Consider the following 26,701-nt stretch of genomic DNA (forward strand, 5'->3'; position numbering starts at 1 on the left):
TGTGTGACAGGTTAGTACAGTGGAGAACCTATTGGACCTTCAGTGTGTGACAGGTTAGTACAGTGGATAACCTGCTGGACCTTCAGTGTGTGACAGGTTAGTACAGTGGAGAACCGGTTGGACCTTCAGTGTGTAACAGGTTAGTACAGTGGAGAACCTATTGGACCTTCAGTGTGTGACAGGTTAGTACAGTGGATAACCTATTGGAACTTCAGTGTGTGACAGGTTATAGTACAGTGGAGAACCTATTGGACCTTCAGTATGTGACAGGTTAGTACATTGGAGAACCTATTGGACCTTCAGTGTGTGACAGGTTAGTACAGTGGAGAACCGGTTGGACCTTCAGTGTGTGACAGGTTAGTACAGTGGATAACCTGTTGGACCTTCAGTGTGTGACAGGTTAGTACAGTGGAGAACCTATTGGACCTTCAGTGTGTAACAGGTTAGTACAGTGGAGAACCTATTGGACCTTCAGTGTGTGACAGGTTAGTACAGTGGATAACCTGCTGGACCTTCAGTGTGTGACAGGTTAGTACAGTGGAGAACCGGTTGGACCTTCAGTGTGTAACAGGTTAGTACAGTGGAGAACCTATTGGACCTTCAGTGTGTGACAGGTTAGTACAGTGGATAACCTGCTGGACCTTCAGTGTGTGACAGGTTATAGTACAGTGGAGAACCTATTGGACCTTCAGTGTGTGACAGGTTAGTACAGTGGAGAACCTATTGGACCTTCAGTGTGTGACAGGTTAGTAAAGTGGAGAACCTATTGGACCTTCAGTGTGTGACAGGTTAGTACAGTGGATAACCTGCTGGACCTTCAGTGTGTGACAGGTTAGTACAGTGGAGAACCGGTTGGACCTTCAGTGTGTAACAGGTTAGTACAGTGGAGAACCTATTGGACCTTCAGTGTGTGACAGGTTAGTACAGTGGATAATCTGTTGGACCTTCAGTGTGTGACAGGTTAGTACAGTGGAGAACCTATTGGACCTTCAGTGTGTGACAGGTTAGTACAGTGGAGAACCTGTTGGACCTTCAGTGTGTGACAGGTTCCTGATTCTGAAAGGACAGCAACCACACACGGGGGGGGTTCGAGAAGGTGTCAGGTGTTTAATAGCCTGGGTCTCAGACACCTCATTGTGTGTGTTTATTAGCCTGGGTCTCAGATACCTCATTGTGTGTATTTTGTGTTTAATAGCCTGGGTCTCAGATACCTCATTGTGTGTATTTTGTGTTTAATAGCCTGGGTCTGAGACACCTCATTGTGTGTGGTTTTGTGTTTAATAGCCTGGGTCTCAGACACCTCATTGTGTGTGTTTAATAGCCTGGGTCTGAGACACCTCATTGTGTGTGGTTTTGTGTTTAATAGCCTGGGTCTCAGACACCTCATTGTGTGTGTTTAATAGCCTGGGTCTGAGACACCTCATTGTGTGTGGTTTTGTGTTTAATAGCCTGGGTCTCAGACACCTCATTGTGTGTGTTTAATAGCCTGGGTCTCAGACACCTCATTGTGTGTATTTTGTGTTTAATAGCCTGGATCTGAGACACCTCATTGTGTGTGGTTTTGTGTTTAATAGCCTGGGTCTCAGACACCTCATTGTGTGTGTTTTGTGTTTAATAGCCTGGGTCTCAGACACCTCTTAATCTGCTGTGTGAATCATTACACATATCGATCCAGCCGTCCTCTCCTACACAGAACACTTAATGAGGACGCCAACACACACCTAGACAGACAGGCAACCTCCCACTCAATTTCACCAGCCCGCCATCTGCCACACACACGCCTATCCATGTCCTTGTCAAAAGACTAATGAAATGTCTTACTTCATTCTGCAGCTAGAGAACTCCAGATGAAGCTCAATTCTAGCTGTCTAATCTCCATAGAATAACACATGTTTCATTTCCATAGATTAGTGGCTCAGAATAATAGCTAATCTCCTTTCTTCATTTGGATATTGAATGTGTTGTTATTGCTTCCGCTAAGAGTAGTAGACAGCCTTCACACTGTTCACCAGTGGATTTTAGCCTATGATCAGCTAAACCAAGCATACACGCACACACACTCCACCCACCTAGACGGAACCAGTTCAGGGTTAGAGACTCATGCAGGGATTTTTAATTAGCAAACGTCCAGTCTTTGTAAAGATGATGGAAAATTAAACATGTCCTGAAGAATGTTAGTTAATTAGTTAATTTACATCATACTGTGTTTTCACAGACACATAACTGTGGTTTGATTTGGGCTGGGCGGGGGAGGTGACATTTTCACAAGAGGGTATTACTGGATTTAAACTGACGTGTTGGAGATTTGGCTGAGGTTTTGGACAAGGCAGGGGATATGGCTTTTGCAGGGCAACAGGTAAGGTTGGTCTTAGATTCTACTGGATCTGTGGATATACAGGATAGGTGGAAAGAGTTTAACCCTTATTTCTTCAACCTATTCAGGCTGTTTCAGATCGGAGGAATCATCAAGAGGTGAGAGAAGGAAGGGAGTACGATTTCAGTTTGAGTTCAAACACACACATTAATAGAAAGATTGGAAGCTGCACATCTGATAGACATATTTCCTAATAATCCCAATACTGCCGCCTGTCGTCTTTCCTGTGAACGAGGGATGGGATGGAAGGATAGGGGAGGAGAGATGTCTAGAACAGTGGTTTTCAACCGGTGTGCCGCGTCACACTGGTATGCCTTTAGAAACTCACCAGGGGTGCCTCGTCACACTGGTGTGCCTTTAGAAACTCTCAGGGGTGCCTCGTCACACTGGTGTGCCTTTAGAAACTCTCAGGGGTGCCGCGTCACACTGGTATGCCTTTAGAAACTCACCAGGGGTGCCTCGTTACACTGCTGTGCCTTTAGAAACTCTCAGGGGTGCCTCGTCACACTGCTGTGCCTTTAGAAACTCTCAGGGGTGCCTCGTTACACTGGTGTGCCTTTAGAAACTCTCAGGGGTGCCTCGTCACACTGCTGTGCCTTTAGAAACTCTCAGGGGTGCTTCGTTACACTGGTGTGCCTTTAGAAACTCACCAGGGGTGCCTCGTTACACTGCTGTGCCTTTAGAAACTCACCAGGGGTGCCTCGTTACACTGCTGTGCCTTTAGAAACTCTCAGGGGTGCCTCGTCACACTGCTGTGCCTTTAGAAACTCTCAGGGGTGCCTCGTTACACTGGTGTGCCTTTAGAAACTCTCAGGGGTGCCTCGTCACACTGGTATGCCTTTAGAAAATCACCAGGGGTGCCTCGTCACACTGCTGTGCCTTTAGAAACTCTCAGGGGTGCCTCGTCACACTGCTGTGCCTTTAGAAACTCTCAGGGGTGCCTCGTCACACTGGTATGCCTTTAGAAACTCTCAGGGGTGCCTCGTCACACTGGTATGCCTTTAGAAAATCACCAGGGGTGCCTCGTCACACTGCTGTGCCTTTAGAAACTCTCAGGGGTGCCTCGTCACACTGGTGTGCCTTTAGAAACTCTCAGGGGTGCCTCGTCACACTGCTGTGCCTTTAGAAAATCACCAGGGGTGCCTCGTCACACTGGTGTGCCTTGAGTAACTCTCAGGGGTGCCTCGTCACACTGCTGTGCCTTTAGAAACTCTCAGGGGTGCCTCGTCACACTGGTGTGCCTTTAGAAACTCACCAGGGGTGCCTCGTTACACTGCTGTGCCTTTAGAAACTCTCAGGGGTGCCTCGTCACACTGCTGTGCCTTTAGAAACTCTCAGGGGTGCCTCGTCACACTGCTGTGCCTTTAGAAACTCTCAGGGGTGCCTCGTCACACTGCTGTGCCTTTAGAAACTCTCAGGGGTGCCTCGTCACACTGGTGTGCCTTTAGAAACTCTCAGGGGTGCCTCGTCACACTGGTGTGCCTTTAGAAACTCTCAGGGGTGCCTCGTCACACTGGTGTGCCTTTAGAAACTCTCAGGGGTGCCTCGTCACACTGCTGTGCCTTTAGAAACTCTCAGGGGTGCCTCGTCACACTGGTGTGCCTTTAGAAACTCTCAGGGGTGCCTCGTCACACTGCTGTGCCTTTAGAAACTCTCAGGGGTGCCTCGTCACACTGGTGTGCCTTTAGAAACTCTCAGGGGTGCCTCGTCACACTGCTGTGCCTTTAGAAACTCTCAGGGGTGCCTCGTCACACTGCTGTGCCTTTAGAAACTCTCAGGGGTGCCTCGTCACACTGCTGTGCCTTTAGAAACTCTCAGGGGTGCCTCGTCACACTGGTGTGCCTTTAGAAACTCTCAGGGGTGCCTCGTCACACTGGTGTGCCTTTAGAAACTCTCAGGGGTGCCTCGTCACACTGCTGTGCCTTTAGAAACTCTCAGGGGTGCCTCGTCACACTGCTGTGCCTTTAGAAACTCTCAGGGGTGCCTCGTCACACTGGTGTGCCTTTAGAAACTCTCAGGGGTGCCTCGTCACACTGCTGTGCCTTTAGAAACTCTCAGGGGTGCCTCGTCACACTGCTGTGCCTTTAGAAACTCTCAGGGGTGCCTCGTCACACTGCTGTGCCTTTAGAAACTCTCAGGGGTGCCTCGTCACACTGGTGTGCCTTTAGAAACTCTCAGGGGTGCCTCGTCACACTGCTGTGCCTTTAGAAACTCTCAGGGGTGCCTCGTCACACTGGTGTGCCTTTAGAAACTCTCAGGGGTGCCTCGTCACACTGCTGTGCCTTTAGAAACTCTCAGGGGTGCCTCGTTACACTGGTGTGCCTTTAGAAACTCTCAGGGGTGCCTCGTCACACTGGTATGCCTTTAGAAAATCACCAGGGGTGCCTCGTCACACTGCTGTGCCTTTAGAAACTCTCAGGGGTGCCTCGTCACACTGGTGTGCCTTTAGAAACTCTCAGGGGTGCCTCGTCACACTGCTGTGCCTTTAGAAACTCTCAGGGGTGCCTCGTCACACTGGTATGCCTTTAGAAACTCTCAGGGGTGCCTCGTCACACTGGTATGCCTTTAGAAAATCACCAGGGGTGCCTCGTCACACTGCTGTGCCTTTAGAAACTCTCAGGGGTGCCTCGTCACACTGGTGTGCCTTTAGAAACTCTCAGGGGTGCCTCGTCACACTGCTGTGCCTTTAGAAAATCACCAGGGGTGCCTCGTCACACTGGTGTGCCTTGAGTAACTCTCAGGGGTGCCTCGTCACACTGCTGTGCCTTTAGAAACTCTCAGGGGTGCCTCGTCACACTGGTGTGCCTTTAGAAACTCACCAGGGGTGCCTCGTTACACTGCTGTGCCTTTAGAAACTCTCAGGGGTGCCTCGTCACACTGCTGTGCCTTTAGAAACTCTCAGGGGTGCCTCGTCACACTGCTGTGCCTTTAGAAACTCTCAGGGGTGCCTCGTCACACTGCTGTGCCTTTAGAAACTCTCAGGGGTGCCTCGTCACACTGGTGTGCCTTTAGAAACTCTCAGGGGTGCCTCGTCACACTGGTGTGCCTTTAGAAACTCTCAGGGGTGCCTCGTCACACTGGTGTGCCTTTAGAAACTCTCAGGGGTGCCTCGTCACACTGGTGTGCCTTTAGAAACTCTCAGGGGTGCCTCGTCACACTGCTGTGCCTTTAGAAACTCTCAGGGGTGCCTCGTCACACTGGTGTGCCTTTAGAAACTCTCAGGGGTGCCTCGTCACACTGCTGTGCCTTTAGAAACTCTCAGGGGTGCCTCGTCACACTGCTGTGCCTTTAGAAACTCTCAGGGGTGCCTCGTCACACTGCTGTGCCTTTAGAAACTCTCAGGGGTGCCTCGTCACACTGGTGTGCCTTTAGAAACTCTCAGGGGTGCCTCGTCACACTGGTGTGCCTTTAGAAACTCTCAGGGGTGCCTCGTCACACTGCTGTGCCTTTAGAAACTCTCAGGGGTGCCTCGTCACACTGCTGTGCCTTTAGAAACTCTCAGGGGTGCCTCGTCACACTGGTGTGCCTTTAGAAACTCTCAGGGGTGCCTCGTCACACTGCTGTGCCTTTAGAAACTCTCAGGGGTGCCTCGTCACACTGCTGTGCCTTTAGAAACTCTCAGGGGTGCCTCGTCACACTGCTGTGCCTTTAGAAACTCTCAGGGGTGCCTCGTCACACTGGTGTGCCTTTAGAAACTCTCAGGGGTGCCTCGTCACACTGCTGTGCCTTTAGAAACTCTCAGGGGTGCCTCGTCACACTGGTGTGCCTTTAGAAACTCTCAGGGGTGCCTCGTCACACTGGTGTGCCTTTAGAAACTCTCAGGGGTGCCGCAAAACTTTACCTAATCTTTTTTTTTAACTCACTTGTAAACGTGACAAAATGAACTTGGGATTTTGGCTTAGGAACACCAGTGGTGCTGGCACCAGAGATGGGCAGCATTTCTGTTGATGTATTTAAAATATGTATTTCAGTTACTTCTGAGTATTTTGTAATAAGATGCTTTTGAGAGCTGTAATTTGTATTTTCAAAATACAAAATACATTTCTATACCATTTTGGCCCCCTTTCACCCTGCTTCAGAAGTCTGAAGGCGCTATTGTGTGATAAGAGCGTAGCAGGTTAGGAGAATTATGTTAAGCTGTATCCCATCTAAGACATGACCCCATAACAAGGCCAGAAATAATACCCAATGTGCTTTGCAGGTCATTTTAGTATGTTCATTGTCACATAAACATTTACATTTTGGTCATTTAGCAGACACTCTTATCCAGAGGGACTTAATTAAGGTAGTCAACTGAGGTAGTTAAACAATAACATACAGTATCACAGTCATAGCAAGTAAAAAGGTTCTGTAAATGTTGCTGAGAATGTTGTTGCTGTTTGGGCCAGATACTTGCAAAAAATGTACTTTTTTTTTATTTAACTTGGCAAGTCAGTTAAGAACAAATGATTATTTACAATGACGGCCTACCCCGGCCAAACCCATTTTAAACTACAGAAAACCTTTACAAACCGCTAGTCTCTAGACCTTTACGTTGAAAAGTAATACCTGTTTTACCGGAGCAAGGCCTACATGTTTTTCTTTCTATTGGATATTTACGGGACGCTCTTAAAGAGGCACACGCAAATGAACCGTCTTGAGTAAGGAACTATGAAAAAAAAAAGGATAAACCTATTTAAAATAAACCTATTTAAATTAATTTAATCGATTCATTTTTTGGGTCACAGGAAATTAATGATTTGCAGTATGGATCAGATGAGATGGAGGTCATTACCACTAAATACATTATTAGGAAAAGTTTAGGTGTGCCACACAATTTTTTATCCCGTCAAAAAAGGTTAGGAACCACTGGCTAGAGTACAGAGATGGAACGGAAATGTTACTGTGTGTGTCAGACCTAGGTTCAAATACTATTTCAAATTATGTCAATTGCTTTCACATACATTTCAAAGTAAGTATTCAGACAAGTAGTTGAATATTGGAATGGGTTTGGAAAAACACTTTGAAAGTATTGGCATGTAATTGAAAATACTAAAATACACTGACGCAAATAAACTCCCGTGCATTTAACCTAGATATTTGAAAATAATATTTGAAATAAGAAAATACTTTCAAATAATAGGCTATTTATCTGAAATGCTTTGAAAATACTTGAAAATACTTCCAATTGAAGTAGTTAATTCGGACCACATTAGTTGAAAATGCTCAAATACACAGAAAATAATTATTTAAATAACAAATATTTAAATACAAGAGCAACTTACAATTAGTGCATGCATAATGAAAGAATCCTTAATGGTGAAAAAGCCACATACGTTTGCGAAATTACAACAACAAATGTTTGTTGCTGCAAACAATGAACACTATTTGTTCAGCCTCTGATGTCATTGCCCACGCAACAGTTGCGCACATTGTGTACTGCACAATGTGTACTGCACAATGTGTACTGCACATTGTGTTCTGCACAATGTGTACTGCACAATGTGTTCTGCACAATGTGTACTGCACATTGTGTTCTGCACAATGTGTACTGCACAATGTGTTCTGCACAATGTGTACTGCACAATGTGTTCTGCACAATGTGTACTGCACAATGTGTTCTGCACAATGTGTTCTGCACAATGTGTACTGCACAATGTGTACTGCACAATGTGTACTGCACAATGTGTACTGCACAATGTGTACTGCACATTGTGTTCTGCACAATGTGTACTGCACAATGTGTTCTGCACAATGTGTACTGCACAATGTGTTCTGCACAATGTGTTCTGCACAATGTGTACTGCACAATGTGTTCTGCACAATGGGTACTGCACAATGTGTTCTGCAGTGTTTTTTACTGGGTTGTTGGGCAACACTCCTCACCTCTGCTTTGTCAACCAAACAAAACCGATAACAACGGCCGTGGGGCAGGGTGTTATTCAGATACTCTTTGAAGAGGAAGGGTGTGTGTGTGTGTGTGTGTGTGTGTGTGTGTGTGTGTGTGTGTGTGTGTGTGTGTGTGTGTGTGTGTGTGTGTGTGTGTGTGTGTGTGTGTGTGTGTGTGTGTGTGTGTGTGTGTGTGTGTGTGTGTGTGTGTGTGTGTGTGTGTGTGTGTGTGACATCACTCTTTAACCGCAGCTTCCATACAGACACACACTCACTCTTACATACACATGTCTGAGGAACAGATGGGGATGAGTGTCACTGTCACTACAGACTCTCTCTCTGTCCATATGTCTGTTTTTCATCTCTGTCTGCTTACCGTACAGCTCAAAATAACCAGGAATCAGCCAGCTCCTCTCTCTCTCTCTCTCTCTCTCTGATCACTGTGTCATTGCAGATCTCACACATTGACATGTATCTTACCTACCAAAACCAAAACACACCTTAAACTTGCCAGTTACGTACAAAAAATTATCTAAAGTTTTGGATATGATTGTTTTTGGAGCCCAGTTCCATTCTGACCATGCCTGATGAGTTTTGTGTAGACAGTGTGTAGGGGTCGTAAACCCATTTCTCTCATCTCTGACTGTCTCTGACTGTTTCTGTTGTTTTCTGGTCACATCTACACCATGATGACAGCTCTCAGGAACATTTAACAGCTTTCCTCTCTTCTACCCTCCACATTCCCCTCGCTTTTTCTCTCTTTTTCTCTCTCTTATTCTCTCTCACCCTCTCTCTCAAACTCTCTCACTCTCTCTCTCAAACTCTCTCTTTCTCAAACTCTCTCTCTCTTTCCCCTAGCTGAGTGCTCTGGGAGGAGAGAACGAGAGATTGCGTCTGCAGTTGGAGGAGGAGAGAGCAGAGCGCAGACGAGTGGAGCGACTGATACCGCCAACCAACCACCGGAGGGGTACCTCCCTCCTTCCCCTTTCCCTCACCCACGGGTCTTCCTCCTCCCTTCCCTCCCTCACCCCCTCTCTGGATAGAGACACAGGATACCCTCCCCCTGCCTCCCACCTTTCCCCCTCCCCTTTTCACCACTCCCCCAGCCACAGCCCCAGTCCCAGGCCAGGGGAGGACAGTGCCCTGACCCGAGCAGAGTTGAGCGTGGCTGGGCCGCGGGAGCCAGGCGAGGCCCAGGCTGTTAATGAGGCCTACTGGGTGAGGAGGGTGGGAGAACTATCAGTACAGTTGCAGGACAGAGAGCTCTACTGGTCAGGTAGGATCAACCAACTCGCTACAGAGATACGACAGACTAAGGACGCTTCGCCCCTCACCTGACCTCCAGCTGACCTCTAAACCCTGTTCCCTGACCCCTGACCTCTAAAGCCTGACATCTCTTCCTTGTTTGGCTGTTGTTTTGGATGGGTTCAGTTATGAAGCCATATCATTGTCTCTGATCACTGTATGACTGTATACCATGTGCTGCAAATGTTGGCATTTACATCTATTTTGAGTTTGCGCGTCATTTGTGGTTAGTGCCGTGTGTGCGTGTTCCTGCACTCGTATAGTGCCTTGTAACATGGAGAGTACTGTAGTAATATTGATAGTTATTGTTGTCTCTCTGAGTTCCAGTTTGATAATAAATCCAAATGTTAAAAAAATCCAGTTTAATGTTTAAAGTTGTCACTGAAAGCCAGATAGTTGTCACTGAAGGCCAGATAGTTGTCACTGAAAGCCAGATAGTTGTCACTGAAAGCCAGATAGTTGTCACTGAAAGCCAGATAGTTGTCACCGAAGGCCAGATAGTTGTCACTGAAAGCCAGATAGTTGTCACTGAAAGCCAGATAGTTGTCACTGAAAGCCAGATAGTTGTCACTGAAAGCCAGATAGTTGTCACTGAAAGCCAGATAGTTGTCACTGAAAACCAGATAGTTGTCACTGAAAGAAAGATAGTTGTCACTGAAAGCCAGATAGTTGTCACTGAAAGCCAGATAGTTTTCACTGAAGGCCAGATAGTTGTCACTGAAAGCCAGATAGTTGTCACTGAAGGCCAGATAGTTTTCACTGAAAGCCAGATAGTTGTCACTGAAAGCCATATAGTTGTCACTGAAAGCCATATAGTTGTCACTGAAAGCCAGATAGTTGTCACTGAAGGCCAGATAGTTTTCACTGAAGGCCAGATAGTTGTCACTGAAGGCCAGATAGTTGTCACTGAAAGCCAGATACTTGTCACTGAAGGCCAGATAGTTTTCACTGAAAGCCAGATAGTTTTCACTGAAAGCCAGATAGTTGTCACTGAAAGCCAGATAGTTGTCACTGAAGGCCAGATAGTTGTCACTGAAAGCCAGATAGTTGTCACTGAAAGCCAGATAGTTGTCACTGAAGGCCAGATCGTTTTCACTGAAGGCCAGATAGTTGTCACTGAAGGCCAGATAGTTGAGACTGTAGGCCAGATAGTTGAGACTGTAGGCCAGATAGTTGAGACTGTAGGCCAGATAGTTGAGACTGTAGGCCAGATAGTTGAGACTGCAGGCCAGATAGTGTTCACTGAATGCCAGATAGTTGAGACTGTAGGCCAGATGGTTGAGACTGTAGGCCAGATAGTTGAGACTGTAGGCCAGATAGTTGAGACTGTAGGCCAGATAGTTGAGACTGCAGGCCAGATAGTGTTCACTGAATGCCAGATAGTTGAGACTGCAGGCCAGATAGTGTTCACTGAATGCCAGATAGTTGAGACTGTAGGCCAGATGGTTGAGACTGTAGGCCAGATAGTTGAGACTGTAGGCCAGATAGTTGAGACTGTAGGCCAGATAGTTGAGACTGCAGGCCAGATAGTGTTCACTGAATGCCAGATAGTTGAGACTGCAGGCCAGATAGTTGAGACTGCAGGCCAGATAGTTGAGACTGTAGGCCAGATAGTTGAGACTGTAGGCCAGATAGTTGAGACTGCAGGCCAGATAGTTGAGACTGTAGGCCAGATAGTTGAGACTGTAGGCCAGATAGTTGAGACTGCAGGCCAGATAGTTGTCACTGAAGGCCAGATGGTTAAGACTGTAGGCCAGATAGTTGAGACTGTAGGCCAGATAGTTGAGACTGTAGGCCAGATAGTTGAGACTGCAGGCCAGATAGTGTTCACTGAATGCCAGATAGTTGAGACTGCAGGCCAGATAGTTGAGACTGCAGGCCAGATAGTTGAGACTGTAGGCCAGATAGTTGAGACTGCAGGCCAGATAGTTGAGACTGTAGGCCAGATAGTTGAGACTGTAGGCCAGATAGTTGAGACTGCAGGCCAGATAGTTGAGACTGCAGGCCAGATAGTTGAGACTGCAGGCCAGATAGTTGAGACTGAAGGCCAGATAGTTGAGACTGTAGGCCATATAGTTGAGACTGTAGGCCAGATAGTTGAGACTGTAGGCCAGATAGTTGAGACTGTAGGCCAGATAGTGTTCACTGAATGCCAGATAGTTGAGACTGTAGGCCAGATGATTGAGACTGTAGGCCAGATAGTTGAGACTGTAGGCCAGATAGTTGAGACTGTAGGCCAGATAGTTGAGACTGCAGGCCAGATAGTGTTCACTGAATGCCAGATAGTTGAGGCTGCAGGCCAGATAGTGTTCACTGAATGCCAGATAGTTGAGACTGTAGGCCAGATAGTTGAGACTGTAGGCCAGATAGTTGAGACTGTAGGCCAGATAGTTGAGACTGCAGGCCAGATAGTGTTCACTGAATGCCAGATAGTTGAGACTGCAGGCCAGATAGTTGAGACTGCAGGCCAGATAGTTGAGACTGTAGGCCAGATAGTTGAGACTGCAGGCCAGATAGTTGAGACTGTAGGCCAGATAGTTGAGACTGTAGGCCAGATAGTTGAGACTGCAGGCCAGATAGTTGAGACTGCAGGCCAGATAGTTGAGACTGCAGGCCAGATAGTTGAGACTGAAGGCCAGATAGTTGAGACTGTAGGCCAGATAGTTGAGACTGTAGGCCAGATAGTTGAGACTGTAGGCCAGATAGTTGAGACTGTAGGCCAGATAGTTGAGACTGTAGGCCAGATAGTTGAGACTGTAGGCCAGATAGTTGAGACTGCAGGCCAGATAGTTGAGACTGTAGGCCAGATAGTTGTGACTGTAGGCCAGATAGTTGAGACTGTAGGCCAGATAGTTGAGACTGTAGGCCAGATAGTTGGGAAATGGAAGCCAGTGTTGGCTAAACAAGACCTACATGTGACAGAAAGGAAGGGTGGGATTCACTGTGATAATCATAACGGCTGAACACATAACATTATCTGTCCTCAGACCTCTCTCTTTCCCTCTCTGTCTATTCAAAGAGAAACATGGAGGCAGCCACAGACTCTTTCCTTCTCTCTCTCTCTCTCAATTCAATCCAAGGGGCTTTATTGGCATGGAAACATATGTTTACATTGCCAAAGCAAGTGAAATAGATAATAAATAAAAGTGGAATAAACAATAAAAAATGAGCAGTAAACATTACACTATCTCTGTCTCTCTCTCTCTCTTTATTTCTCTCTCAGGATTCTACATTTTAATGAGGAAGAGCTTGGCTTGTTAGTGGTATCGCTGTCACAGTCAAAAATACACCGCTTTTATGCACCAACACACACACACACACACACACACATGCTCTCACACACATATAGACTCTCACACACCAGAGCACAGTCATTAAAAGTGAAACCACAGGCCTTTAAAGGACTCCCAGGCCCAAACTAAGGCAGCTGCGCGACGGTGAAAAGAGTCCACTGGAAACAACGATGGGAATGATAATTTGTTGTTGTTGAAAAACCAGTGAGGTTTTACAGAGGTTAAGCTTGTCTTTGATCTGTTTTTAACTGGCTTTAGCTCTGTGGAGGGATTGTTCAGACATCTTCACACACTTACAGTAGACACAGGCTCTGACATGTATGTTCTACACAGGACACTCATTTGACACAGAGTTTCTTCTCTCATCCCCTAACTTCCCACCCTTAGTTTACTAAACGAATGTGTAGTTCCGACCTGCTGACAGTGTGTGTTTCACTTATACATGTGTGTGTATCTGTGTGTGTGGTCTTCTAGAAATCTGTGGTACACCTACAAAATATTGCCACTCACTGTTTTATTTTCATCCCAAATTAGCCCTGGTCTGTTTGTGGAGTGTGTGGCCTCTCTCTGTCTGAGAGAGAGGGATGTTGATGCTTATATGAATGATGATTATGATTACCAGGCATTATTTTATTTTGGATCCTCACAAGAGTTGCCCATCTGAACTAGCATCAGCATCGTAAGTGGCCATTGTGGAAGGAGCTGCACTGGCTACACATAGGCAATCCTTAGGTGGGCATCCCAAATGGCACCCTAGTCCTTTATAGGACACTATTTTTGACCAGAAGTGGCTATAAAGGTTTCTCCTCATACAGGGGACACTAGCTGATGTATATTGTCTGTTCTCTTAGGGGACTATCTCAGTAGAGGACTGGAAGCAATAAGCTGAGTAGCAGATACTGAACACTCCTTGTTATTAGAGACATAATGGCCAATGGGAAATGATCAGGAAATGAGAATGGATGTGAATAATAGTCAACTTGTCCTTCTTAAAGAAGATCATTATGAGCCTTGCACAGCTCTGGGTTTCTCCTATAAGGTGTGTGTGTGTGTGTGTGTGTGTGTGTGTGTGTGTGTGTGTGTGTGTGTGTGTGTGTGTGTGTGTGTGTGTGTGTGTGTGTGTGTGTGTGTGTGTGTGTGTGTGTGTGTGTGTGTGTGTGTGTGTGTTAAATTGACTCCTTGAGACTGGAAGGGCATAAACAGTCAATTTTTCTGATGCCCATGTGGATCTGATGGGACTGTTAATGAGGACAGAGGGACTGTCTATCTGACTGTCTCTCTGTTTGTCTGACTGTCTCTCTGTTTGTCTGACTGTCTCTCTGTTTGTCTGACTGGCTCTCTGTTTCTCTGACTGGCTCTCTGTTTGTCTGACTGGCTCTCTGTTTGTCTGACTGGCTCTCTGTTTGTCTGACTGGCTCTCTGTTTGCCTGACTGGCTCTCTGTTTGTCTGTCTGGCTCTCTGTTTGCCTGACTGGCTCTCTGTTTGTCTGATTGGCTCTCTGTTAGTCTGACTGGCTCTCTGTTTGTCTGACTGGCTCTTTGTTTGCCTGACTGGCTCTCTGTTTGTCTGACTGGCTCTCTGTTAGTCTGACTGGCTCTCTGTTATTCTGACTGTCTCCCGGTTATTCTGACTGTCTCCCGGTTTCTCTGACTGTCTCTCGGTTTCTCTGACTGTCTCTCGGTTTTTCTCTGACTGTCTCCCGGTTATTCTGAATGTCTCCCGGTTTCTCTGACTGTCTCCCGGTTTCTCTGACTGTCTCACGGTTTCTCTGACTGTCTCTCAGTTTCTCTGACTGTCTCCCGGTTATTCTGACTGTCTCCCGGTTTCTCTAACTGTCTCCCGGTTTCGTTTCTCTGACTGTCTCCCGGTTTCGTTTCTCTGGCCGTCTCCTGGTTTCGTTTCTCTGACTGTCTCTCGATTTCTCTGACTGTCTCCCGGTTTCGTTTCTCTGACTGTCTCTCGGTTTCTCTGACTGTCTCCCGGTTTCGTTTCTCTGACTGTCTCCCGGTTTCGTTTCTCTGACTGTCTCTCGGTTTCTCTGACTGTTTCCCGGGTTCGTTTCTCTGGCTGTCTCCCGGGTTCGTTTCTCTGGCTGTCTCCCGGTTTCGTTTCTCTGACTGTCTCCCGGTTTCGTTTCTCTGACTGTCTCCAAGTTTCGTTTCTCTGGCTGTCTCCCGGTTTCGTTTCTCTGGCTGTCTCCTTGTTTCTCTGACTGTTTCTCTGACTGTCTCCCAGTTTCTCTGACTGTCTCCCGGTTTCGTTTCTCTGGCTGTCTCCTTGTTTCTCTGACTGTTTCTCTGACTGTCTCCCAGTTTCTCTGACTGTCTCCTGGTTTCATTTCTCTGGCTGTCTCCTTGTTTCTCTGACTGTTTCTCTGACTGTTTCCCGGGTTCGTTTCTCTGGCTGTCTCCCGGTTTCGTTTCTCTGACTGTCTCCCGGTTTCGTTTCTCTGACTGTCTCCCGGTTTCGTTTCTCTGGCTGTCTCCTTGTTTCTCTGACTGTTTCTCTGACTGTCTCCCAGTTTCTCTAGCTGTGTCTCAGTTTCTCTGACTGTCTCCCAGTTTCTCTGACTGTCTCACAGTTTCTCTGACTGTCTCCCAGTTTCTCTAGCTGCGTCTCGGTTTCTCTGACTGTCTCCCAGTTTCTCTAGCTGCGTCTCGATTTCTCTGACTGTCTCCCAGTTTCTCTAGCTGCGTCTCGGTTTCTCTGACTGTCTCCCAGTTTCTCTAGCTGTGTCTCGGTTTCTCTGACTGTCTCCCAGTTTCTCTGACTGTTTCTCTGACTGTATCCCTTTTTCACTGAATGTCTCCTTGTTTGTCTGACTCAGAAAGAGATAGAGGGAAAGAAAGGTAGACATAGAAGGAGGGGACAAGCCAGAGGTGGAAGAGGACAGAGAGCATAGAGGGAGGGAAGAGCAGAGGGATAGAGGAACAGAGTGTAAGCCAGGGTAAGATTATTGTCCTTATCAGCATGCTCCAGAACCTGTGTGTGTGTGTCCCTAATGGGGCAGTGTGAGGGGAAATGAGGCCTGGCCTGATGGAGGCTGATTACCCATCGACTCTACACACATCAAAGAAAGAGAGGGAAGGTGGGAGAAGGGAGAAGGAGGAGGAGGGGAAGAAGAGAGGGGAGAGATGAAGGTTAAAGTCACCATCACCTCCTCTCTCCCTGGGACCCCAGACACTGCCACACACAGCCACCATTTTATTCAACCTTGACAGATTGGGCTTTCAGGGAAAAAGGGGATGAGGAGAGAGGAGAGGAAGGAGGGGTAATGAACGGACAGAGAGATGGAGGAAGAAGGGGGAGGAGGAAGGGTGAAGGGACAGACATGCCACAGACCTTCATTCTCCATATTAGAGAAATAATTCAATGAAACTTCTGTTAACGACGTCTGAGGGAAGTCCTGTTACTTATGACTGGAGGAATTATACCAGCCACACACACACACACCACAATTTGTCTGCCAGGTGTCTTGTCCTTCCTGACCCTGCTAAGGGTAGAGAGTGAGAGACTGGTGACAGAGGATGGTTGCCAGGTGTCCTTGTTTGAAATTGAAAATGTGAGATAGTCTATTTCCCTACATCACCCTCCTCTCAACCCTGGTACTCCCACCTTCAAGCCCATCCCATCCCCCCTCCTTCATTTTCAAAAACCATATTAAAATTCAGAGGGTCAATATTTCTTCCTTACCCCCACCCCCAAAACCCCACACCTAACCCCCCCCCCCCCCCCCCGTGTCCCCCTTGTTTTATTCAAAATCATTCAGAGTATGTTTTCCTTCCCCCACAGACGTCCCCACTCCCACATCTCCTATCTTCCCTTTTTATACAAGTCAGAGTATGTTTTCTTTCTGCAGCCCCCGAACCCCAATCCTTCTCCCGTCTGTCCCATTTCTCAGAAAGAACCCCAATACCCCTCAACCATTTCCTATCTCTCTCTCTCTCTCTCTCTCTCTCTCTCTCTCTCTCTCTCTCTCTCTCTCCCCATCTTTCTCAGTTCATTACCATATAGAGTATACAAGATGGCGCTGAAGGTAATCTCCACTCGCTGGATGACAAAATGGAGGTCTGCACATTGTCATCATCAGCGAAGCCTCACTGATGTGTGTCACGTCTTGGTGTGACAGCCACGCAAGCGATGAAAGACACACACATACACATACACTCACACACACTGGCGGCAGCATTATACTGACCACAAAACGCAGCATCTGTAATCAGGTCTGACATATTGAGGCAAAACGCTCCCATCTCATCTGACAGCCACACACGCACAGAGAGAACAGCATAACAATTCAGATGGAAATAGACGTTGTCAGTTTTCTGAATGTATTCTAAGGATGTATCGTGGTCCCTAATGTATATGCCATTTGTTAGTATTGCTGTTTGAATACATTAGCGTGGTTTTAGATGTGGGTTTGTAGGGGGAAGCGCAGGGAAGAGACTCTGGTGTGTTTATCATGGCATATCACACATGATTCAGATACTACCACAACCACTCTCTGTGTGTCTTCAGGCTGAAGACAGAAATGTGTAGCATCAACATCTTCTAACTTTAAGCATCATTGGGTAGACTGGTAGTGTATGCCACTGGTATGTCATCACCAGAATACAACAGAACACATCATCCTCTTTCTAAGAAAGTCGTGTTCCTTTCCTTCGTTTTGTTCATTCACTCGTCCTGGGTGAGTAGCATGTTCAGTGCGACAGTTATCTACTTCATGTTCAGTTGTAAGTCACAGCAAACAAAACGTTGTTGATCTCCTCCAGCAGTACTTAACACCACAACACGACAACAATGAGAACAGGAATAAAGATCAACCGTAGCAGATGTGGAGAGGGTGAAATCCACCCAAACTGTCACGGAGAGTTGTCATGTAGTCTTATTCATTTACAAATACAATTATTGTTCTTCACTTTGCTGGTTTGTTAAGTGACAAGCAAGGAGATCCTCCATGACGGTGTGGAAGAATTCAAACTGAACTGGATCTGAGAGAGTGTGTTCCCATACAGACTGGACCAGACTGGGGATGACACGTCTCACACCTACTAATGCAGCATCTCTGCTTATTGTCTCTCTGAAGTCTGGTACAGGAGTGAGGGAAAGGGGGAGAGGGAGAGAAAGAGATCGGTGGGAGGGAGAGGAGAAAGAGGGATGGGAGAGAGGCATTCTCAGGGGATGTAAGTCTAAGCTCTGAGTTTGTCACTAGCAGTGGCCCTATCAAGGTTCTGTGAATCACAAACCCTTTGGTGTTAATAGGCAGATTAAGAAAATAAACTAAGCAGGTCTTTATTAGGCTTCTACCTTTCCCATGTATCTATTTTATTTATTTATCTAGCTACCTCTGTTTTGCCACATTGTCTTGCAAAATGTTTTTTATGCTCCCTCTCTCTCCCCCTCTCTCTTTCTCTCTTTGTCTGTCTTTCTCATTTTCAAAAGGCACTTTATTTACCGACCCAGGGGAATGCTACATTATGCATTAACCTGTGCCATTATACATTCATTTATGTGTGCTTCTGCCTTTATGCAAATGCACTTTATGATTAAACAAATTGTTTTGCTGTTTGGGTGTGTGTTTGTTGAGTGTTGGCTGGTGACATTCATGTATAGTGCGTGCTTGTGCGCACGTGGGTGTGTGTGTCTGTGCGTGCGTGCGTGTGTGTGTGTATCTGTGCGTGCGTGCATGTGTGTGTTTGTGCGTGCGTGTGTGTCTGTGCGTGCGTGCGTGCGTCTGTGCATGCATGTGTGTGTCTGTGCTTGCGTGTGTCTGCGTGCGTGCGTGTGTCTGTGTGCGTGCGTATGTGTGTGTGTCTGTGTGTGTGTGTGTCTGTGCGTGCGTGTATGTGTCTGTGCGTGCGTGTATGTGTCTTTGCGTGCGTGTGTGTCTGTGCGTGCGTGTGTGTGTCTGTGTGTGTGTGTCTGCGTGCGCGTGTGTGTGTCTGTGCGTGCGTGTGTGTCTGTGCGTGCGTGCATGTGTCTGTGCGTGCGTGTGTGTGTCTGTGCGTGCGTGCGTGTGTGTCTGTGCGTGCGTGTGTGTGTCTGTGCGTGCGTGTGTGTGTCTGTGCGTGCGTGTGTGTGTGTGTCTGTGCGTGCGTGTGTGTCTGTGCATGCGTGTGTATGTCTGTGTGTGTGTCTGTGTGTGTGTGTCTGTGCGTGCGTGTGTGTCTGTGCGTGCGTGCGTGTGTCTGTGCGTGCGTGTGTGTGTCTGTGTGTGTGTCTGTGTGTGTGTGTGTGTGTCTGTGCGTGCGTGTGTGTCTGTGCGTGCGTGCGTGTGTGCGTGTGTGTGTCTGTGCGTGCGTGCGTGTTTGTCTGTGTGTGTGTGTCTGTGTGTGTGTGTGTGTGTGTGTGTGTGTGTGTGTCTGTGTGTGCGTGCGTGTGTGTGTCTGTGCGTGCGTGTGTGTGTCTGTGCGTGCGTTTGTGTGTGTGCGTGCGTGTGTGTGTGTGTCTGTGCGCGTGTGTGTGTGTGTGTGTCTGTGCGTGCGTGTGTGTGTCTGTGCGTGTGTGTGTCTGTGCGTGTGTGTGTCTGTGCGTGCGTGTGTGTGTCTGTGCGTGCGTGTCTGTGCGTGTGTGTGTGTGTCTGTGCGTGCGTGTGTGTGTCTGCATGCGTGTGTGTGTCTGTGCGTGTGTGTGTGTGTGTCTGTGCGTGCGTGTGTGTGTCTCTGCGTGCGTGTGTGTGTCTGTGCGTGCGTTTGTGTGTCTGTGCGTGCGTGTCTCTGCGTGCGTGTGTGTGTCTGTGCGTGTGTGTGTGTGTGTGTGCGTGTGTGTCTGTGCGTGTGTGTGTCTCTGCGTGCGTGTGTGTGTCTGTGCGTGTGTGTGTGTGTGTCTGTGCGTGTGTGTCTCTGCGTGCGTGTGTGTGTCTGTGCGTGTGTGTGTGTCTCTGCGTGCGTGTGTGTGTCTGTGCGTGTGTGTCTCTGCGTGTGTGTGTGTGTGTGTGTCTCTGCGTGCGTGTGTGTGTCTGTGCGTGTGTGTGTCTCTGTGTGTGTGTGTGTGTGTCTGTGCGTGTGTGTCTCTGCGTGCGTGTGTGTGTCTCTGCGTGCGTGTGTGTGTCTGTGCGTGTGTGTGTGTGTGTCTCTGCGTGTGTGTCTCTGCGTGCGTGTGTGTGTCTGTGCGTGTGTGTGTGTGTGTGTGTGTCTCTGCGTGCGTGTGTGTGTCTGTGCGTGTGTGTGTGTGTCTCTGCGTGCGTGTGTGTGTCTGTTCCCGCGCGTTTGATATACTGTATTATACTTAGTGTACTTTTATATTATTTATTTATTTGAAATACGTACCAAAACATACCAAGTGACATGTAGGCTCCTATTAAGGACAGAGCTATCAGAACTAATTATCAGAACCACAATCAGGTTATGTGGTTAAAAGTTGTGGTTGCTTTTAGGCATCTCTCAATCTTCCTGTCTCTCTCTGTTCCTCTCTCTTCCCCTATCCCCCTCCTGCCCCTCTTTCCCTCTGTCTTTCCCCCATGCAGCAGTTAGAGATGGGTGTGTAGTGGAGTCTGTTAGTGGGCTCTGTGAGTGTCCAGGAAACCAGCCCTTCACTCTTTGGTTTATGCTACCTCCTACCAAGGGAGGAGGGCCTCTTGTAATGTGTGTGTGTGTGTGTGTGCGTGCGTGTGAGAGAGAGAGAGACAGAATGTGTGAGATTAAAACTGGTCCCCTGTAAGGATGAATTTAATGAAGTAGCTTTATGAAATAGTAATTGTAATCATGGCAACACATGCATGTTATATTGCATGTTTAATAAAGGACATGAATTTACATGAACTACAGAATATTTCCTGCTAATTCTGAGATGTTGCATTTGCCTAAGACATGCTTGGATTCTGTAGTAACAGAATAATTTATTAAAACAAATGCTACATTTTACAAAGTACTCAAATTAAATGTGACCAGCACTTAAATATGTACTGCTAGGACATACAATATGCATGAAGTTATGCAAATGTTGTGGGGTGGTGGGAAAAGACTTGGGGCTGAACTTGTCAGCTGGGTTTGTCAAACATATGAGTTTGAGTAGAGTCAGCTTTGAGTATGTTAGGATTTCTTGTGAGTCTTTGTCCTAATGGTTAATGTTAGCAGATTGGTTGCTCACTGATTCTAACTGAGTCTAGCTCACCGGCGCACACACATACAATGCGAGGTACGGCAGAGACACTGATAACATTTTGAACGGTTGGGATTCATTAATACACGCAGAAAGGGTCAACTAGCATTCGCATACTGTTTACATTTTATATTTCTTCTTAACACTGTCTGAGAGTTACTCTGATGAACACTATGTCAGAGAAAAACCCTGATGAAGGCAAAAAGACAATTTGTTGGTTCAACTTGTATCAATAAAGAAGCTTTTTTATTTAATAGTATTGTCCTCCAAGTGTTACTGAATCTCCTCTCTACTTCAGTCTGCTCCTCAATTCATGCACCTTGGTTGGACAGCGAGATAACAGCAGTGATCGCTTCTCTTTGACAGTTCCATTCAGATGTTATGTTAAAAATAAATAATGCTTTTTTTTAAAGGTCGAATGCAGCCATTTTTATCTAAATATCAAATAATTTTGGGGTAACAATTATCTACCTTACTGTGATTGTTTTCAATTGAAATTGTCTAAAATAAACCAAAATGGCTTCTCAACAAAGGGCAATTTCTCAAGCAAGACTTTAGCTAGGACTGTTTCTGAGGTGTCTGAGTGGGGAGGGGAAAACTGAAAACAACCTGTTATTGGCAGAGAGGTTTGGAACTCTCTTTCTTATTGGTCTATTAAAGACATGCTCCGGAACTTTGGCTACTAGTAAGTATTTTTTTAACTTCCCCCTTTGGGCTGACTGTGTCAGTGTGTAGTTCATATATGTATAACCTATGAGCAGAATTACTGTTTTTCCCACGAAATCCCTAGTTTGAAAGGGACAGTTTTCTGGAAGCTGTTCTGCGCCATTTTCTCCCACGTGGGTCGGCCCACTACCAATTCGGGTTTCAGCCAATGAACTTCAGCCCTTCGCTATTTGAATGACATCTAGCAAGATGCATACACAGCAGAGCGAGAGAGAGAGAGAGAGCAATGAGGCGGTGCAGATATCTGCACATATGTGACGTAATATGCCATTTTCGGGGACCACTTTTGGCCCATGAGCGTTGCTTTCAACTACTGGCTAAAAGATATACAAAGTACCAGAGAATCTCTTTCACTGATTTACTGCCTGATTTGACCATCCTACCAAAACAGGCAGAAATTTCAGGCGGTCTTTTCAAACATCTGACACTAAAAGGGCATTATCGTAATTTTAACAATTTCACAGTATTATTCCAACAGCATAGTGTAGAAATATATATATATAAAGTAGAGAAATCACGTTTTTTACTGCACTGGACCTTTAAATGTTTGTCTCTGAGGTTACTTTGAAGCTTAGTCTTCAAAGGGTTCATGGCTCAAATTCCATATTTGACATGGTAACAATATCTACTTTAAACTATAAAGTCCTTTACATCCCCACTTCTGTTTATCTTTCTCTTTTTAATTACCCACTGACATTCATTTATGCTTTCCCTTTTATCGCTAATCGTTTACAAGCCCAGTATCATCGTGGTAATATTACAGAATTATAAGATACATTCCCTCTCGTTAATTAGGTTGTTCTTTTTAATTAGTGTGATTGTGGTGAATTGGCCAGTTAACGAGGGGAAACGCAGGCCAATGGAGCAGCACTGTGAGGATAGATAGATTGTGGCTAACAGCGCCCTCTATGTCTCTGTGAAGGGATAGCATCTCTCTGCTTGACTTACTATATTCTATATCAGACAAAAAAACAACATAAGATACTTTTAACTAAGCATCTTATTGATGATTATCATAATTAAGAATATTAGTATTGATAAAGCATCCCTGCTGTCTGACCAGCGTTTGATACTAAACTACACTAAAACTTGGTAGGGTTGTAATCTTTATGTACTGTCTGATAAAGTGTAAGCCATGTCGCCATAGAGAGCTTTCTACGTCACTCCAGAGTGATGTCGCAGGTAGACACACACACCTGTATGTCCACAAATAGCTTGTACCAACAGTCCTATTGAGGGCCCAGTTCCTCATACAGAGATGGTAATTGCAAACCCACGGTTGTCTCAACTATCCCATCATACATATTGATCTCGCACTTTCTCCATGTCTCTCTCTTTCTGTATCTCTCGCTTTCTCTCTGTCAACCTCCCTGGAATATTACACTGAACACATGGCTGCCACAGGATTGAAGAATGGTGTCATATAGTGTCAGTTTCCTGCCTGTGTGTCAGCCATGCTCTACCTTAATATGGCAGCTATTTCTCTTAATAAAAACGTCTGTTGTCTATATACATATCTGCCATGCCGCGTGCGCTGTGCTCAGTAGTGGTTTTGATATTTACTCCCACTGAATGACAGTGTGGGAGGAGAGGGAGAGAGGGATGGTGGAGGAGGAGAGGGATAGTGGAGGAGGAGAGGGATGGAGAAGGAGTAGAGGAGAAGATGGAAACGGTATCTCCCTGGTCTGTGCTTACCGTCTCAATGTGCCACAAGGCTAACCGGGAGACATTCCACCCCGCCAAATGGAATGTTCTATCGGCCTATCAGCATGCAGCGTGTGTGTTCTCTGCTCGGCCCCTAATAATGAGATTATTTCTAGAATTTAGAATGAGGTGGATGTTTAGAATTCTGTCAGTAAGGAAGACAATATCCCAGAGCTGCTCGGAATTCACCTGGTTTACCTCCCAGAGTCTGGGAAGAGAGAGCTAATGATTCATGTAGGCAGCCACTGCTAGATGTCCACACACCATCAACAGAGGTTTACTAACTCACTATCTTGTAGAGGTAAAACATAGAGCCCAAATAACATCTCCAGCTAGGTCATCTCCCTACATGATTTAAGAATAATCCGTTTGCAGAAATAAGAGGCAACATCATGTACTTTTAAATGCAGATTCTCCATCTTCCCCTCTCAGAAGCCACAAGATATTCCGGTAAAAGAAAACAGATAGACAGACAGACTGGGGGGAAAAAGCATAGCTGGGATTTTTAATGACTTTCTGCACATTAAAATAATCTGTCATTTCAATTAGTAGGATTGTCATCTGTGAGATGTCTACTACACTCGTCACCGAACCAACCGCCTCCATTTCCCCCTGCCTCTCACGTTTCACTGTCTGAAAGCTTGTCGTCTGCGCCCCCTCTGGGAGTAAGGCAGGGGTGTCAAAGCGCACCCCTCCCCCCCTACCTAAAAAACAAAGCAGGGTTTCAAGGGAAATTGCTTGACAGCCGCTTGAAAGGCAGTCAGGAACAAGTTATCAGGTGAGGGCTGCCGTTCGCCTCGCAGGGTCATTTCATTACTATTACGTTCTCTCTAACTCAAAGAGAGAAATGAAGAGAGAGAGAGAGAGAGGAACCAGAGCTCTCAAAGAAATAAGTTTCAGGAAGTACTTAACTTTTTCCTTTTTTCTATATACCTTTTCTTCTTTCGGGATTTTAAAGTTATTCCTGTCATCTTTTTCTTCCTAGCAGGAATCAATGCAGATGTTTAAAACCAGAGTTGAGCGAAAGTCAACGGTTTATCTGTTTCCCTCCATCTCTCTGGTCTCATCCTGAAAGAGAAACATGTAGACATAGCATGTATGTTTGACCTGCCCAGCCTTCACTCTCTTTTCCCCTGGGGAAACGCATGCTGAGTGGAGGATGAACGGCAGATTTGAAGCAGAGAGAATTTGCCTCTTTGCTTTAAACTTCATTAAACTTTTGTTTATTGAAGATTTCTTGACCCACTTTTAAGTTGTTATTCATTCAGTCTAATTGTCTTTTGGGGCTCCTGCTCTTTAAAACCACACAGTACAGCCAGTCCCACTGACTAGCTCATGTAATTATGTGGATCTGCAGTAGGCCAAAGCAGAGAACAGTATATTATGGTATGTACTGTATGATGTTGTGATTTTTAATTATGTGCTGATGTGGCCTGATGAATGCTCTCTGGCCTGGCTCTCGTACAGATGAGTTTTCCACAAAGACACACACTGATAATATTTATGAAATGTAGACATTCTTAAGACGAGGGTTGAATCTTTATAATGGGACCCAGATGAGATCTGCTTCAGATTAGGGACATTGACTCTGCTATCTGTGGGAACACCTCTTAGTGTGTGTGTGTGTGTGTGTGTGTGTGTGTGTGTGTGTGTGTGTGTGTGTGTGTGTGTGTGTGTGTGTGTGTGTGTGTGTGTGTGTGTGTGTGTGTGTGTGTGTGTGTGTGTGTGTGTGTGTGTGTGTGTGTGTGTGTGTGTGTGTGTGTGTGTGTGTGTGTGTGTGCGTGCGCACTCTATTTTCTGACAAGCAGAGTATCATTATTGTTTTAATGCATTTTTAAATTAGGATAGCCAACTATTTTCCCTCCGAAAGCTGCTCCCTCTGAAATTGCTTATAAATCTGACATTTGAAATTGGTATAATTGTACAAACTGCTCGTCAGAAAGGAACTTTAGACAATTATGGATCTCCTCTGACCTTGTACTGAGGAACAAAATGTTTCCTTGTTGCCAACCACGGCTAATAATATTCCCAGTTAATATGTGTGTTTTCAGTCTCTCACTATCAAGACAGACTTATGGAAAACACTTGGTTTTACTGCCCTGCCGAGGCACACTTTTACCTGCTATTTATTTACTAGGACATTAACTTGTAACACAAGCTAGGTCATTATTTCAAAGAATTCAAAAAACACTAGGCATAACAAATTACAAAACAATGTGTATTTCAATAAATCTATGCTTCAGTGATTGTTTCAATGAAAAATTATAATATTCAATGGCAATTTAATTACTTGCATGCATTATGACATGGATCATTATCATCAATATTATCATACATAATTTAATGTTGATGTAAATACCAGATGAACAGTGAACAGTGAAATCAAATAAAACCTGATGATCAGCCTGGTGCTGGTAGGTGAATCAGCAGCACCTCTATTCCTATCATCTTCCATGCCTGTAATAGAGCACTATATTATATTCATTAGATTCCTGAACAGGCCATAAAAAGTGATGAAGTCCCCTTATAGATCCATAGGAGATTCCCCCTCTGTGGTAATGACATTACAATGTACCTTTCCTTCCTCAGATCTATCCATCCCATCCCTCACAGGACTATTAAATCTCTCTTTCTCTCTCTCGCTCTCTCTTTTTTATTTTTTTTAATCTCTTTCTCTTTTTTCTTTCTTTCTCTCTTTCAGTTATATGGGTAGGAGAAGGAAGACTGAGGTAAGAGAGGGAAGGGGACTAGGGGAAGAGGGGGTAAGGAGGGAGAAGAAGGATGGAGGGAGAAGGGAAATGGGGAGGTTAGAGGAGGAGGGGACGTGTTTCAATAAGACACAGTATCTTTCAGCCGAAAGGAGGACTAAAATGGAGGAAGGAAGGAGACAGTAGTCTTAGAGTTTCATTAGTGAGAGAGAGAAAGAGAAAATTGCATTTTTTTGGACAATTTCATTAGCATTGAATCAGGAGCACATTCATATTCGCTCCAAACAACATTTCTTAGTCTCTGTCGGGCTGAAATACAGACACTAAAACATCCTGTATTAATGAAACCTATTTCTTACATTTTAAAGGCAGAAGTTTGAACAGTTGTTACAGGTTCAAAAAGAAGTCTGAAGAAAACGCAGAGCTCTATTCATAGTGAAGAGATGGAAATGAAGTGAGTCTATTGAGAGCAGAGAAGTCCTACATTTTGGTGGTCTGTCATTGTAGAGATAGGGCACAAAGTCAAATGAAACACTCTGAGCAGGGCTAAATGAATTAAGCATGGTCAAGGATTATCTGACAATAGAGGTCAATTGATTGCTAGCATTAAAAGTTATGGACA

General features: G+C 45.8%; 1 protein-coding gene across 4 annotated transcripts in view; it reads left to right on the forward strand.

Annotated features, from left to right (window-relative positions):
• The window catches only part of LOC129822972 (trichohyalin-like), a 156,121-nt gene extending 145,486 nt beyond the window's left edge, over window positions 1-10,635 (forward strand). For 3 of the 4 annotated variants that reach the window (XM_055881585.1, XM_055881586.1, XM_055881588.1), the window contains one exon: window positions 9,101-10,635. In XM_055881585.1, coding sequence (XP_055737560.1) covers window positions 9,101-9,580 — 480 coding nt within the window. In that variant the 3' untranslated portion in view covers window positions 9,581-10,635. The remainder of the gene's footprint in view (window positions 1-9,100) is intronic. The other variant, XM_055881587.1, reaches the window with a different exon arrangement.
• The last annotated feature ends 16,066 nt before the right edge of the window (window positions 10,636-26,701 follow it).

The sequence above is a fragment of the Salvelinus fontinalis genome, chromosome 25 (assembly GCF_029448725.1).
Source record: "Salvelinus fontinalis isolate EN_2023a chromosome 25, ASM2944872v1, whole genome shotgun sequence".
NCBI classification, from domain to species: Eukaryota; Metazoa; Chordata; class Actinopteri; order Salmoniformes; family Salmonidae; genus Salvelinus; species Salvelinus fontinalis.